This window comes from Sminthopsis crassicaudata, chromosome 6, assembly GCF_048593235.1.
Source record: "Sminthopsis crassicaudata isolate SCR6 chromosome 6, ASM4859323v1, whole genome shotgun sequence".
NCBI lineage: Eukaryota > Metazoa > Chordata > Mammalia > Dasyuromorphia > Dasyuridae > Sminthopsis > Sminthopsis crassicaudata.
In genome coordinates, this window is record NC_133622.1 from 29,231,684 (window position 1) to 29,248,192 (window position 16,509).

The following is a 16,509-nucleotide window of genomic DNA, read 5'->3' on the forward strand; positions in this document are numbered from 1 at the left end:
AATCAAAGTAGAACTTAGGACCACAGAAAAATATATAAACTCTGTATATTGGCTTATAGCCAACCATTTTACACAATATTTTGAGAATAATATAGTCTAGTAATCAAAGTAGAACTTAGCAACACAGAAAAATATATAAACTCTGTTTATTTGCTTAAGTGTTTACTATGAATTCCAATTTTAATAGCTGTGTGAACCTGCATTGATAAGTATTCAAGTAATAAAATAATTCGAATCCATAGGTTTGTCTCTTAGAGAGTCAAGGGTTCAATACTTCTACCCTTCTCCTACTCTTGTTAAATTCAACATTTTTTCCCCTTATGGGGGGTGGGAGTGGGATTAGTTGTTGTTTTGGGTAAAACCTTATTTATACATTTAGGACAGAGAAAGAATTCAAAATTCATCCAGTCCAATCTCTTGATTTTAAAGTTGACCTAGTTGAAGCCTAAAAAGATGAAATGACTCATCTAAATGGAGCTCAGATTCAAATTCAAATCCTCTGACTCCAAATCCATTGTTCTTTGCACTGTGCTGCTCACCAGCCACACAGAACCATGCTGAAATATCAAAGAGCAGCCTGGGAGTCTTTACATGTATAGTAGAATGTGTTATTTTAAAAGGGATTATAAGATATAAGTCAAATCTGAATGTTTCCATAGTAACAATATTATAATAAGAGATTAGTTTCCTGACCTAATGCCCAGCTTGCCTTTTAAAAATTTTTAAAATAGAAATGACCACTTCTGAACCTCTTTGATTGAGTCAACAAGGGAACGGCTCATTGGCTAATCAAATAAATCAACTCTATCTCTGGGAGCTTTAAATATCTGGAGAAATTTCCCTGGCAGAATAATCAAGTAGTAAACCAGCTTAATGGCAGAAGAGTTTCAGTTTGAAAGATTCCAGTTTGAGGTTGGAGTTAAGGATTTTTTTCTCATTTTCCTTCCTCACCCACTGATCAGAGAACACCCAATGAATCCAGCTGGGACCAAATAGAGTGGACAGTAGGAGACAATGCATCCATCTAGGACTGATGAATAACCTCAAAAAGGTTGTAATAGCTTAAAAGTGCACTAAGATTTTGGGGACATCTGTATATGTTTCCTAACACTAATATATAAGACCAAGAACCATTCCTTAATTGAAAAGTAGTCAAAGAACATCAAAAGCCACCAGCAAAGAATACACACACACACATATATATATGTATACATGAGTAGTACATGTGTGTATGTGTGTTTGTGCAAGGGTACCTAGTAATGTTGGGTAGAGGGGGCAAAAGATAGAAAATGGCAATTAGGTGGAAGATGAAGACAATAATCTGGGCACCAGGTAACTGGATTTAGAATCAAGAAGAATCACCTTTCTCAATTCAAGTCAGACACTCACTAGCTGTGTGACCCTGGGCAGGTCACAACATTCATCTGTATAATGAGCTGGAGAAGGAACTGGTAGACCGCTCCTGTAATTTGTCAAGGAAACCCCAAATGGAGTTATGAAGAGATGGATGTGAATGAAATGACTGAACAGCAACAACAAAATACAGTGGTCTAAGAAAAAAGTAATAGGATACAGAACTAAAATGATAATTTTAAGAATATGTAGGAATATATATATATATATATATATATATATATATATATATATATATATATATATATATATATATATATATATATATATTTTAAATTAATAGGTGTGTTCTATAACTGGTAAACACCTATACCTCTTGCCTTTTTTTTTTCCACATTGTAAATTTTATTGCAGGAAGATGACCTTAAGTTTTTTAACGTGCTTTACACCCATCGCCATATTTCTGCTTCATAACAACCCTATAAAAAGAGTTACTTACTACAGGTATTCTCATCCTCATTTTAGAGAAGAGGAAACTGAAGTACTAAAAAGTCCTGGCCAGCCAGGTCCTATTTTTCTGTTGCTTCATTTGGAGGGTGGGGTAAATTAGTTCCTCGTTGCTGATGTTCTTCAAGTTGAGACTTGAGACACAAGTAGCCTCTGAATTAGACCTTTTTTTTCCCATCCATTTCTTTACAGGTGACTAGGTGCTTCCTTTTGGTTCATTGACTACTCATATGCCGCATGTAACAATATTTTGTTGTTCACTTATTTCAGTCATGTCCAACTCTTCATGACCCAATTGGGAATTTTTTGGCAAAGGTACTAGAGGGGTTCGCCATTTCCTTCTTCATTTTACAGATGAGGAAACTGAGGTAAATAGGAGTAAGTGACTTGCCCAGAGTCACAAAGCTAGTCTAGGTTGAGCCCAGACACAATATAATGTAACACTCTACAACATGGTGTTTAAGTACAAACTATGTGCCATGTACTTTCTCAGAAACTCTTAATTCTAGTTCCTTCCCTCTGTTGGCTATTTCCATTTTTAAAAAAATTTTATATACATACATCTATACACACATATCCTATATATCATCTCCACCTTATCTTATCCATCCATACATATCTATCTTCTATATATTGGTTAACTCCATTATATCCTATTTATCCCATAGATATGATTTTTTTTAATAAAGATACGTGTTATATAAATATCTTCTTTACAAAGTATATAAGTTCCTCAGGTCTTTATGTTTCTTTGTAGCCCTGGTACTTGGCTCAGTGCCTGGCACTTAGTAGGTTTTAATACTTATTGACTAAGGGCTGAGAATGCAAATAATAGTAGGGGAAAAAAAAGATAATTCCTGCCCTCAAGGAGCTTATATTCCACATCCTAACAGTGGTGGGGAAAGGCAACACACACACACATGTGAAAAGGAAAGATGTTTGAAAAGATGAAGGTACCCATGAAGAAGTCTGGGAGGGTCTGAGTGCAGTCTGGAGAAGAATGAAGGAGCCACTGGGTTGAGTTTTAACATGGAGCCTTCCTTCCAAGCCAGAGGGAATGGCCAGAGAGTATTTCTGATGAGTGAGCTCTTAGGGATAAAATGAACTTCCAGGGTAAATAGGCTTCTGGGGTATAATAAAGGAAGTTTGGAAAGTAGGGACTATACTTTATAGAGGAAGACCTATGGGTAGACAAAGTCATGAACTTTTAATCAGCAAGAAATCCAGTACTGCCTAAAGGGCCTTAGACTTAGATGCTTAATTTTAAAACACTAGATGTCACTCTAAGGAAAGTTTTAAGCTCTAATGGAGGCGATTTAACAAAGCATCTAAAATAGTCCATTCAATAAAAATAAATCCCCTATAACTTTTTTCAGGAAAAATTTTTTTTCTTAATTATTTAAAAAATGATGGTGGTAGGGTAATAGTCATCAGTGAATAAGCTTCAGTAATCTCTTTACTTGCCAGTAGTCATATACCTAAGTACGTTCATTATTCATATTCATACAGGGGATTTGCTTCTGGAAACAAAAGGATTCTTAAAGTGACTGTTTATCCATGCAAGTACAAACTATCTCTCATTTTCTGAAACCCAAGTTGTTCTCCATGAATGAAAAAACGTTTATTGAGTATTTCCTTTGTGTTAAGCACTGGGAATAGAAATAGGAAAGCAAAGAAAGGCCCTTTTCTACTGGAGATCTCATTCAAATGGGACAAGCAACATAGCCAAGAAGTTTCATCTCCACGACAGATGGAAAAAGCGTGGAGTTCCTATTGCAAAGCTAATTATAATGCCCCTATCATTTTCCCCAATGATATAATCATATCCGTTGAGGGGGCAGTTCTGAGCTATTTCAGATCCAGGGGACAGGAAGGTCAGTCTTTGATCTCTGCTATCACCCCTTACATCCTTACTTTGCCTTCTTCTCATCCACCCAAACAGGTTTCTAATTATCCTTTCTGGTCACTCATTACCTATGGAATGGCACTGATGAAGGTGCCCATCTTTGGGATTGATCAGCCTTGCAGTAATTTGGAGCAATTTCTTTTTTTTTTTTTTCATGAATCCTGACAAGTTAATCTCCCTTAAGAAAAGAAAGCACTTGAGCTAGATCATCCATAAAGTTTCTTTCAGCTTTAATATTATGTGATCCTAAACACCCATGATTTGAAAGACTGAGAATTGAAAAGAAAGATAACAAGTTAAATCCTGAAGTGCATTTCCCAGGGCGAGTACAGAATAGCCTTTTTAATAAGCTAAAAACCTCATCTTTCTATAATGGAATAGTTATAGAGAATTGTCAAGAGGTCAAAAAAAGGCGGGGAGGGTAATCTGTGTGATCTCTCTAGTGTTGCTCAAATTGGGTTATTCTGTCATTCTACATCTCAATAACCTAACTAAAAATATTTTATTAAGCATTTTGATCATTTCCTTTTGGAAAATATACAAGATGATTTAGAATATAGATTTAATATTTAAAGAGGTAAGCTAACAAGAAAATGATAATGACTCCACTGCATTACATGAATGTATTTCTGGCATGACTGGTAAAAAGTCAATCTTGTTTCCCATTGAATCCCATTAAATTTACATGAAGCTAGGGAAAATGAAATGCAAGGAATTATACTACATTTTAATTAGACTACATTATTAAGCTTATATCACTGTTAATTTATATCTAGAAGAAGGAAGCAAGGAAACAAGAATTTATTAGGCAGCTACTATGAGCCAAGCACTAAGCCAAATGCATATTATCCCACTTGATCTTTATGACAACCTCGGAGGGTAGGTGCCGTTATTATTTATGTGGCTGAAAAACGTAAACATAAACGAAAACATAAAATAAAGGTTTACAATGCACTTTGCAAATATTTCATCTGATCTTCACAACAGCGCTGGGAGTTAAGTTGTGTCCTACTCTTCATGGCCCAATTTGGGATTTTCTTGGTAGAGACACTTTAATGATTTGCCATTTCCTTTTAAAGATTTTAAAGATGAGGAAACTCAGGCAAAAGGGGATAAGTGACTTGCCCAGAGTCACACAACTAGGAAGTGTCCGAAGCCATATTTGAACTTAGGAAGATGAGTCTTCCTGGCTCTATCCACTGAATCACTTAACTACACTCTAAAAAATAATCATAAATAAACATTTTCAAAAAAGAGTTTAGCCAAAGATGAGCAGTTGCCACCATGAGGAATGAATGAAAGAAAGAAGGCAAATTTATTAAGTATTTAATATATATATATACAAGTATTGTAGTAAGTCATAGGCTTCAAGAGCAAGTCCCTGCCCTCAAGCAACTTATATTCTCATTTATAAACTTTAATTTTAAAACAGTTAGTCTGTTCCCACTCTTCCTTACCCCCAGTCTAAGCTTCTTTTTGTTACTCTTGACAGTACATATATTTTGAACAAGTTTACATCTGGATACTCTATGGATGGAGCCCTGAGGACCAGAGTCAAGAGGACCCAAGTTCAAATCCATTCTCAGTCATTTACTAGCTGTGTGACCCTGAGCAAATCACTTAACCCATGTTTGCCTTAGGGTTCTTATCTGTAAAATTGGAATAACACTAGCATTTGTGTCCCGGGGTTGTTGTGAAACTCAAATAAGATAATAATTGTGAAGCACTTAGCACATAGTACACACTACATAAACATTAGCTATATTAAAATTGTTATTATTATTACTTGAATAAAAGATGATTTCCAAAATTGAATAGGAGGAAAGTAGCAGGCTGATGCATTTGAGAAATAGTGTCATTCTTTCAATGATGTCATTTCTCCCTGCCCCCCAAAAAACCCCCAAAAACCAAAAACTATATTTTTCACTTAAGTAGTATCTCAAGTAGCTTTAGGACTGTGAATTATGGACTGCCATGATAATAAAAATTATGCCTCTGATCAAATGGGTAATGGAAAGAGACATAGTGGATATCAATAAGCTATAGCATGTTATTGTATATAACCACTAGGTAGCAGTGTATTAATGCATTAATTTCCTAGTTCAATTGAATCCATTAATATTCAGGAATATGCTGACTGTTGATCACCTATTAGGTCTGCCCCCTTCATTTTTGTCTCCTTGACTATAAGATTTAGGTATATCAACAAATCTCTCTAGCAGGACATTTCTTGGGAAACCAATGTCCCTCCCACTGGATAACTGCTCTTCAAGGGCAAATTTGACCGTGCAACTAAGACAGGCCAAATATATGAAAAGGGTAAGTACTACAACATCATGATATGTAAGATGCTCTTCTTGGCTTTATTATCAATTTGTCTTTTGATTTTTGCCTAAATCTACAAGGAAGTAAACTGTTACCAATAATAAGACTTAGTTTTGTTATAGTTGTTGATTTGTTTCAGTCATGTCCAACTCTTCATGACCCCATTTGGGAGTTTTCTTGGCAAAGATCCTGAAGGGGTTTGCTATTTCTTTGTCCAGCTCATTTTACAGATGAGGAAAGTGAAACAAATAGCTAATCTTTTTAAAATTTACCTCTTCTCACTCTTCCTTACTCCCATTTTCTTGTTTGTTACTTCTGGCAGTATTTCACTTTCAAATTGCCTTTTGATTTTTGTCCAAATCTAAAAGGAAATAAATTGTTAGTAAATAAGACTTAGAGATCCTTTTGATGGAAGGTACTATAAAAATATAAAATGTTGTTTTTGTTACTCATATTGTAATTTCCTAGCATTCTTTGACAAGTGTGTTCTTGATACCTAGAAAAATATTGCAATATTAAAATGGGGGCTACATGCAGGAATTTTGTACTAATATGGCCCCATGTATAGCTACATAAAAAGGGACACTTAAAGTCTGCACATTTTTCACACAATCTGAAACACCATATTTTTGCAAAAAATAGAAACTATTCGCTGTTGCTTACAATGTCATTGGCTGACTGAACCAATTGACCATTCCTACTCCTAATCAGCCTTAGGATAGCTGGTTGTGATTTTAATTGGTTGTTGTATTGTCCCTGGATGACTTGATGATGATTGATAAGTCGGTCACCTGATGATGAGGGGTGCAAGAACACTGACAGATATTGGACACGTCTGCTTTTGTATCTTCTATTCTGTGGATTCAATGCAAAAAGTTGGTTCAGGTGCAAGTGCGGGGACATGAAGTGTTTGCTGTTACTCTCAGACCCTGGAGCGGCAGCCGATGTCACTTACTCTTCAAGCTTTTCCTTAATATGTCTTTCAGACTTCTATAAATAACTGAGGCAAGAGAAGACAGGGAAGGGAGGCAGAGAGTTCTTACCTGAAGAACCAGGTATCCTCAAATGAAACACTGATCATTTCTCTATGGATCTTGCTCCTGGCATTTGTATTGGTTAGAGAAAGGAAGTGAGAGGAAGAGAAAGGAGAGAAGGAAGGAGGAAGAGAGAGAAGGAGAAGTCAAGAGAAGGGAGGGAGAGAGAGAGGGGGAGGAAAGAAAAGAGAGAATGAGAGAAGAGAAAGAGGGAGGGAAGAACAGAGAGAGAGGAAGAGAGGAAAGAAAGGATGGAGAGAGGGAAGGAGAGAGAAAAAAGACAAGGAGGGAGAGAGAGAGAGAGAAAGAAAGAGAAAGAGAGAAAAGGAGAGAGATGCATATTACATATGTAAAAAGATAAATGAAAATTCCATGCCATAGAATATTAATAATTGTTAGTTGCTCCTGTTGAGGCCTAGGATATTCAGAGCATTTCAAATTTCTCATTTCTTATTCTTCTTGGGATTCTTTCTTTTCCTTGGTTACTTTTACTTTCTAGGTTAAAAAAGAGTCACTTTTTTCCCCTTGAAGTTAAACAATGAAAAGAGAAATCACAAGTTCAATAATTTCTAGATGAGATTGAACTCTAAATAAACTTGTTTCTCTACTATAATTGAATAGTATTGGTAAATTTGTTCTCTGCCTTATGGTTTGACTGTACCTCTCAGCTTCTTAACCTGTAGCTCTCAACCCCAAATGGGAATATATAACTGAAATCACAAAATTATGATTTATTTTCAATAAAGGTTTGATTTATATACATATTTTACTTACCTATATGACCAGGGTCACATAAAAATTTCTCTGTAAAAAAGAGATCACAAGTGGGAAAAGTTTAAGAAGCCTTGCTCTGTCTCATTCAATTCAATAAATATTAAGCACCTTTATGTGCCAGATACTATATTAAGCATTCTTCTGGACCGAGAAGAATAAAAGACTCTTCCCTATCTTTTCTGGCTTTCCCCGAAGCCAAATTTGTGACTCTTGAAAGGTGAAAGTCACTATTCGGAAACAGGTCACTGTAGCCAATGCTATAACCCATAGTAGGGCACTGGTGCCCAGGATGGTTGAGTCACTGGAATCCATGTTATATGGGGATAGATTGAAAGTAATCAAAGAGACGTTTTCTTCTTATCTCCAGAACTAAGGTGAATGGGTGGCAGATTGGGCTAAATCCAGAAAGGAGCTTCTTAATGATTAGAGTTGTTCAAAACTGGGACGGGCTGCCGTAGAAAGTATTCTCTATCTAACAGAGGTGAATCAAATGGTGATTGAACAAATAACTACTTATTGGAGAGGGGGTTGAAAGGATTTCACTATATCACATTGCCAAAGCTGGAGAAACACTGCTTATCACCTGCTCCCCCACTGTGTAGGACAATAAATTGAAACTGATGTCATGAAAATATACTCTTTGGAATATGCTATTTTAATTCTTGATATTAAGCTGTTTTCTTCTGATTTATTTGTTCCAAAAATAAAATGCAGAAAAACAAGTCCAGATAATCAAACACTGCTTTGTCGAGCTCTCGTTAATTTAAGTACGTTCCTTATTTATTCAATTTTAGGAGCTTTTCGTACAGAAACTTTCTTCCATTTTAGATCAGGATTTGTTCTCTAGTCTTGGAAGGTTGCCTGGGGTGCTGAATGGTAAAATGATTTACCCGTGAATACACAGCTAACATGTGACAGGAGCCAGATTTAACCTAGCTTCTTGATTCCAAGGTTGGCTGGCTATCCACTCTACCATGTTGTTTCTCTTTATTTTAATTAGATGGATTTTCACTTTGGAGCAACATGGAGTGATAAATTTTTCAGCTTCAGTAGCTTTTGACTATGACATGTAGAGGTCACAGCTTTCAGCACTAGAGCATCCATACTGATCAAATTAAAGAGCCTTGAGTGTAACATTGAAATGACCAAAACTAATAATTCCATTCTAATAAAATCAAAATGTCTAAATCCCTACCTCTATCATATTCTTATTCCCTTAACAGGTCAAGGATTAACAGCAGTTAAAGAAAAAGCAGGAGCCACTCTCAGGATTCATAATTCAAATTCTAGGTCATCTGAAAGTGAACCAGTGGATACGGACAAAACACTCCAAGGTATGGTACCATGGGACTCCTCTTAGTCGTGAGGGAGAATGGACTTCCGCTAAATACTATGTATGCAAGGACTCTTTTTTCTATTATGCATCTGAAATCTAAAGAACTGTTTTAGGGAAGGAAGCAGAGAAGTGGATGGAATAAGCATGAGGACCAGGAAAAGCTGTGGTATATTCTTAGGGGAGACCAGGGCTGAGATTTGAAAAAAGATAAAAGTTTCTAAAGTTTGAAGATAAGGATGGACTGTCTTCCAAGCATATTAGGAAAGTTTGTGTAAAGATGAGGCAATAGTGGGGAACAGATGACATAATTTCAGGCTTAGATGAATGGCAATAGAAATCTACAGCCTGCAGGCAAAAACCAAACCCTGGGGTTTGCTTATAAAGGAAAAATTGTTCATCCTTTGTTCTTAAAGAGGACCACGATATCAGGGAAGTGAATTGGATTGAAGTGAGGGAGGGCTATGCAAGGTCACCTGCCTCAGTTTCCCCTCCAGAGTCATCTGGGTGCAGTGACCAGATGTAAATCAGGATGACTGGAGATGGCCCTAGATGCCCAGGGAGATCATGACCTTTTTAAATCAAACCCTTTAACAGATCTCAGTTTGACTGAAGTAACACCCAATCAGTGCTTAAAGTGAGAATAGCCCCTTTAACTTAGTCAAAAAATAAAATAAAATAAAATCAATGTGGGAGGGGAAGCTCTCAGAGTTTCTGGCCACAACAATTGCTTTTTACATCCACCCTGAGCCCATCTGGGCCCAAAATGTGACTAAATGGGGCTTGGCTTGGAACCTATTGTTGGTCAGTCACTGGGAGCCAGAGTGATTTGGGTTTAAGATTAGGTCCTTGAGAAAGAAGTCTAGCTGGTAAATCCCAATGTATTTTGGGAGGTTTCAGGAATCAAAATTTACCTTACTTCCTTTTTAAATATCTGAAGACAGCCATCATGTTTCCCCTGAGTCTTGTCTTCAACAAGTCCTCATATGAATGGACTTGATTCCTGTTGCCCTTCTCCAAACGCACTCCAATAAATTCCTTGTTTTTACAGATCTCTCAAAACTTAATGCTTATATTGAGGAAGATATCAAATTCAGGCCATTAGATCTATCCCTCAAATCATTCTTTTGTGTTTTTTAGTAACAGAAACCGGCGTGGATCAGAGCTCTGAAGAGGATCCGCCCTCTTCCCCATCAGGATCCCGAGGGATGTTGTCAACTATCACCACCGTTGTTCATAACACGGTCAGTCAACCCGTGCTTCGTCTGTTTTCTTTTGTACCTTCCTGTTCTTTTTCAAGTATTTCTATTTACTTGTGACCTAGATCAGAGATATCCAAGAAGAGAAGGTCTTGCTCAGAACTTTGTGGGAAATATGCTTTATATGATTTCTACTTCAGAGAAAATCTGACTTTGATATGGAAATAATAGGAATAAAATGAAAAATTACCTTTATGCAGGAAGGAAGGATAAGTTTAGAAATAACTATAAGTTCTGATGGAAAAATGACATCTTCAATCTTATGCTTACTCCATCGGTTTTGCTTTGCCTTTTGGTTTGGGGGGTTGGTTTTTTCTGCAATGGGAGAGGTCCCTAACATTCACGCACAATTACTATTGTATATTTCAATATCTCCTGAAAGTAGGTCCCTTTTCCCTTTAATTCAGACTTCACTCAAATTACTCAGATACATATGACACACATGAACTAAAACATTTTAAAGAATGGAGGAGATAAGGGAAATGAAAGAAACAAATGAGGACGAAAAAGACACTACAAGATCCACACAGAAGTTTAGAGGGAATTTTAGGATGAGGCAAGAACTGTTTCCAATGGAGTCATTCTTATCAGTCAGCAGTTGCCTTTTTTTTTTTTTTTTTCTTTTTTCTTTTCTTAGATATCTTTCTCTTAAGATCCTAAGTTGGAGAATTGGGAGTAGAATGGAGACGTAGTTATGACAATACTTTTAGCAGGGATAGGCACTGAATCTATGATTTCATTGTTATAGGGTAGAAAAACTCCCACTGGAGGAACTCTCTCTAGTCATATTGATCAGCACTACTAAAGAGATGCTTAAAGCACTGAAAAGTTAAATGACTTGCCCAAGATCATGTAACCAGTATGTGTCCAAGACCTCCCTCCTTCCTTCCTTCCTTCTTTCCTTCCTTCCTTCTTTCCTTCCTTCCTTCCTTCCTTCCTTCCTTCCTTCCTTCCTTCCTTCCTTCCTTCCTTCCTTCCTTCCTTCCTTCCTTCCTTCCTTCCTTCCTTCCTTCCTCCCTCCCTCCCTCCCGCCCTCCCTCCTTCCCTCCCTTCCTTCTTTTTTTCCTCCCTCCCTCCCTCCCTCCTTACTTCCTCCCTCCTTCCTTCCTTCCCTCCTTCCCTTCCTTCCCTCCTTCCCTTCCTCCCTCCCTCCCTCCCTCCCTCCTTCCTTCCTTCCTTCCTTCCTTCCTTCCTTCCTTCCTTCCTTCCTTCCTTCCTTCCTTCCTTCCTTCCTTCCTTCCTTCCTTCCTTCCTTCCTTCTCTTCTTCCCTTTTTTCTCAGGGTCACAGAAAGAATTCAGGTCCTCCTCTCTTCAGGGCTGGTATTCTATCCACTGCACCAACCAGTTGCCTCTATTTTTTTTTAAGCTTTTCATTTTCAAAACATATACAGGGATAATTTTTCAACACTGACCCTTGCATAGCTTTGTGTTTCCCTCCTTTCCCCCACTCCCTCCTCTAGATGGCAAGCAATCCAATATATGTTATATATGTAAAAATATATGTTAAATCCAATATGTGTAAACATATTTATACAGTTCTCTTGCTTATGCTGCCTCCAAAAGGGATACACTGATTTTTGAGTGGAAGAGTCACATGGTCAAATTTAAGAAAATTTAATCTGGCAGTAAAGTAAAAGATAGGTCGGAATAAACATAGAATAGATAGAAGATTATTGCAGTCTTAGGAAAGAAAAGTAATAAAAAGGGTCTGGACCAGCATGGTGGCCATGAGAATGGAGAGAGGAGTGGCTGGATGTGGGTGCTGTTTTGTGATTAGGAGCAATAGAATTAATAGAATGTGTGTCTTTGCTCACCCACTTCCTCCTACCTTTTGTTCTCTTCAACCCTTTCGTTTGTCTAAATTCTCCTTATCCTTAAACACTGCTTCAGTTCTAGAAGGCTTTGATAAGGACACCCGTCCCACCTGGATGCTTCCCTTCTCAGGATTCTTATCACACTTAGGGTCATTACAATATTGTTTAGTTCTTAGTTATTATCCATTTCTTCTTCCTCAGGGAGATTGTCAGCTCCTTGAGGACAGGAGCTCCTGCTTATTCTTTTAAAAACAAGATCTAGTGCCCAACTGAGGCTTTTTTACCTAGTGTCAGAACTCCATGGTGTTGCCATCCCCCCCTCCCTCCCGGTTACCTGGGGTGTGGATGCTTTTGTGAGTTATGGCTGTGGAAAGGTCTTGATAAAAGCTTCATAAAATTTCTCATCTGCTAAGCCTTCCTCCCCCTTAGCCCTTTTATTCCAATTCAAATCTACACAATGGAACGATGTTTTGCCACAATCTATTCAGTGCTCTGGAGAAGATTTATTTTCATTTTATCCAGACCAGTGATTTCATTAATTTAGGGAATTCCCAGTGAGGGGACCCTTTTTTCCAACAGAGATGAGCAACTAACTGCTATGCAGCTTACAGTCTTGGACTTGCCCAGAATATCAAGAGGCTACGTGATGTGCATATAGCTAAGTATATATCAGACGTTACTTAAACCTTGGATTACTGGTTCCAAGGCAAACTCTTTAACCACTATCCCACACTGCCTCTCAACTGGGCTAGATATAAAGGAGAGATACAGAGACAGAGCTAGAGATGGGGGGGATGTTTTTGTTGTCACAAAGCTCAATTTTCAGTATTTAGATAAAACACAAAGCTAACTATAATACATAACGTTCCAAAGTAGATGAATTTGATGGGTGCAAAACAGAGGATTAAGTGACATCTGAGAGGAGAACACTTAAATATAAAACACTTCCTGACTTTAGGGAGTTTACTGGATGGGAGATGGCTGAGGGAGAAATAGGGAGAAATACAATCCATCTTCCCTTGGGGATACTCAGCTATTTTCTTTCTAAGCCAGATAATTTGCTAATTCAAGCCCACTTTTAATTCTGCTAGGGTTCTCTTCCCTTTAGTTTGACTGAAGACTCTCTGTTCCTTTTTACAAGCCCGATATAAAAGGTTGGCTCCAATTCCTAAAGCATAATCCAAAAGATCACCCCCAGATGCTGAGGTCTAATCGCTCATCCTGAGTTGAATGTGGGCCACACGATCAAGACAGTAACATTCATAGGCTCTCATGAAGGCAATCATGACTGTGTCTATATCATACATAGGGAAAGGCAATTGAAGAACAAAACCAAGGCCTGCTGTCATCCAAGCGTGTCAGGGACAGGAATGTTCACCCCTTCTCCCAGTTATAGATTATCCTAATCAATCCTCTATTACAACACTGAAGTTAGAATCACAGGAGATAAAGGACATTGATAAAAATAGTGAACTCAGAAGGAGGAGCAGACAATGGGAAAGGTAATAAGCTTGGTTTGGGACAAATTAAGTTTGAGATGTTGGTGGGATAGCCAGCTGAGGTTGTTCAATGCAGCTAGAACTGTAGCTCTATCACTCAAAAGAGAGATCAGAGATGGAGAAACATAGAGGATTTATGTCAAGCTGCAGGTAAGCAGAATTTATTAAGTGCTTCTTGCGGTACTGAGGTTAAAAGAAAGGCAAAAATTTGTTCCATTTCCTCAAGAAGCTCACATTCTACTATAAAGACGAAATGCAAACAAATGAGATTGCTAAAGGAGATTATACAGAGATGAGAAGATTAATGATTAGAAGTGGGAAGATTATCCAGAGAGAGTAGAACCAGGAAAACGTGACTCAGAAATCAAGGACTAGGAAATATTTAGTAGGAGAGAATATCAATTGTCATGTGATTGAGAAGAGATGCAAGATGAGACCATTGATTTGCCAATTAGGAAGTCACTAGCAAACAGTTTCAGTACAGTGATTGAGGTGAAAACTGAATAACAAAATGTACAGGGAGAGAGCAGAGGGGTGAGGAAGTGAAGGAATCAGATGTAGACGATTTAACAGCAAAAGGGAAGGGGGAAAGGACATGTTTGCTGAAGAAGGCAGAACAGTTAAGGAAGCACTTTTTAACTGTAAGGAAACTTAAAGATGGAAAGAAGCAAGAGATTGAAGATGCTGACAAATGAAATGATTGCTAGAATAAGATCCTGAGGCAAGTAAGAGAGGATGGGAGTGGAGATCCAGAGAGAAGGATTTGCTTTATTGAAGAATGGGCATGGCTCTTTTGTGACTGGAGGACAGGGAGAGAGATTTTGTAATGGATGATGGCAGAGAATCTTGAGAGAGTTAAAAGGGATTCGGATAGAACTCAGGCCAGATGGCTTCAATCTTAGTTTAATAGAAAAGGGCATAGAAGAAAAGTGCCTAATAGCAAATACCATCATGTACTTTACGCCTACTATCTCAGGACTATTTCAGACCTCCAGGAATAGATCATCCCACTATCAATCTGGGCTCTAGTTTTCTATGAGGACTTATAGACAGGTCTGGGGCTGCCATCCGGGCTACAGGAATCAAGAGAAACTTGGACATCTCTGAGCCCAAGCTAGTGATTCTAGCGTTGCAGAATTGCATTCAGAACTGTCCTAGAGAATGCCAACTCCTCCAAGACTTGACCTCAACCATCCTTGCTGAGTCAACTAAGACTAATATAGACTATAGTAAATGTTCTGGTCTGTCCTATGGCCCCCAGGTTCTTCTCCCTGATTGCCCTTTAAGGTAGTGATGGTGGGAACAGAGCTTTGAGATGCTCAATGTTCCATTATCAGAGAAATGTACAGGGAAGACTGTATACTAAAGAAGAATGGCTTCTGAACTCAGAAATACTTAGAAATCAGCATATTCAAGCTAGCTTATGAATATACTAATTGCACACAGGTCTTGCTCACTTCTGAAATGAGCAGAGACCATCAAAAATAGCCTGAGGGTCTTTTACCCCAAGGTGATGGTTTAGAGAACACTACAGTTAGTCAGTGCCAGTATGTGATATATTAATAGATTGCTCCGCATAATTCTTTTGGTTTTGTTTAAATTTATTTTTTACTAAGTCATTAATTCTATGACTTACTGGTGCTTTATGTCATAAATATGTATTGAATACACACAGGGACCCAGTACAATTAACCTATGATGTTTTTATATTTATTGAGCATTATTCTTCATTTTATCCAAATAGACTGTATGGGATCATAGAGATCCCTTAGGAAAAGAGATAATTAGGTGGGTGATAAACCTGGTGATGAGTCAAAGTGGAGGATGTATATTGAGTTTAACATTTAAAGATCAGTAACTGACACTGAATTGTCACGCCTGCAAAATAATAGAGTAAAATTATCTAATCTTGTTGAATCATCTCCTGTGTAGGGTAAAAGTGTCTTAAGTGGGGGCCTGGATGCTTTGGAATTCATCGGCAAGAAAACCATGAATGTTCTTGCAGAAAGTGATCCGGGTTTCAAGCGAACCAAAATATTGATGGAGCGAACAGTTTCTTTATCTCAGGTAAGGTCATAGATTTAAAGCTGATAGGAACCATAGAAACCACCTCATCCAAGGTTTTAATATAAGGCCCAAGAAATTGTTTGAGGATTTTTAAAAATATCTTGATAACCAAATTTTAATATCCTTGGTTTCTTTTGTATTTCATTATGTATTTCATTTTTATGTATTAAAAAATATTATTCTGAGAAAGGATTCATCTTTTACCAGACAGCCAAATGGGTCAATGACACAAAAAGTTAAAAACCTCAGATCTAGTCTAACCTTACAATAAATATTTATTGTAATAATTAATAATGTAATATCAATAATAGTATTTATACCACACTTTACAGTTTGCAAAATGTTTTACATATTTATGTTATCTCATTTGATCCTCACAACAATCTATAAATTAGGTATTAGTGATATACTAATACAAGTTGAAAGTGTCTAAATCAGATTTCCAATGAAATCAGTTAGAGGGAAATTATTCTTTTAGTAATGATATCCACAGTTAACTGGTATGACATCCAAATGCCTAAGGGTATTCTGCATACATTTTTTCATTAATCCTTACATTATCATTAACCTTTTTTTTGGATGGAGGAAGTGTTTTTTGTTTGTTTGTTTTTTACTGGAGAGGACTCCAGTGATGATG

The 16,509-nt window shown here is 37.4% G+C and overlaps 1 protein-coding gene across 1 annotated transcript in view; it reads left to right on the forward strand.

The window, feature by feature from the left end:
- Window positions 1–16,509, forward strand: part of FAM114A1 (family with sequence similarity 114 member A1) — a 64,185-nt gene that overhangs the window by 21,521 nt on the left and 26,155 nt on the right. The window contains exons 4-6 of the mRNA XM_074275579.1: window positions 9,123–9,233; window positions 10,373–10,476; window positions 15,738–15,872. Coding sequence (XP_074131680.1) covers window positions 9,123–9,233; window positions 10,373–10,476; window positions 15,738–15,872 — 350 coding nt within the window. The remainder of the gene's footprint in view (window positions 1–9,122; window positions 9,234–10,372; window positions 10,477–15,737; window positions 15,873–16,509) is intronic.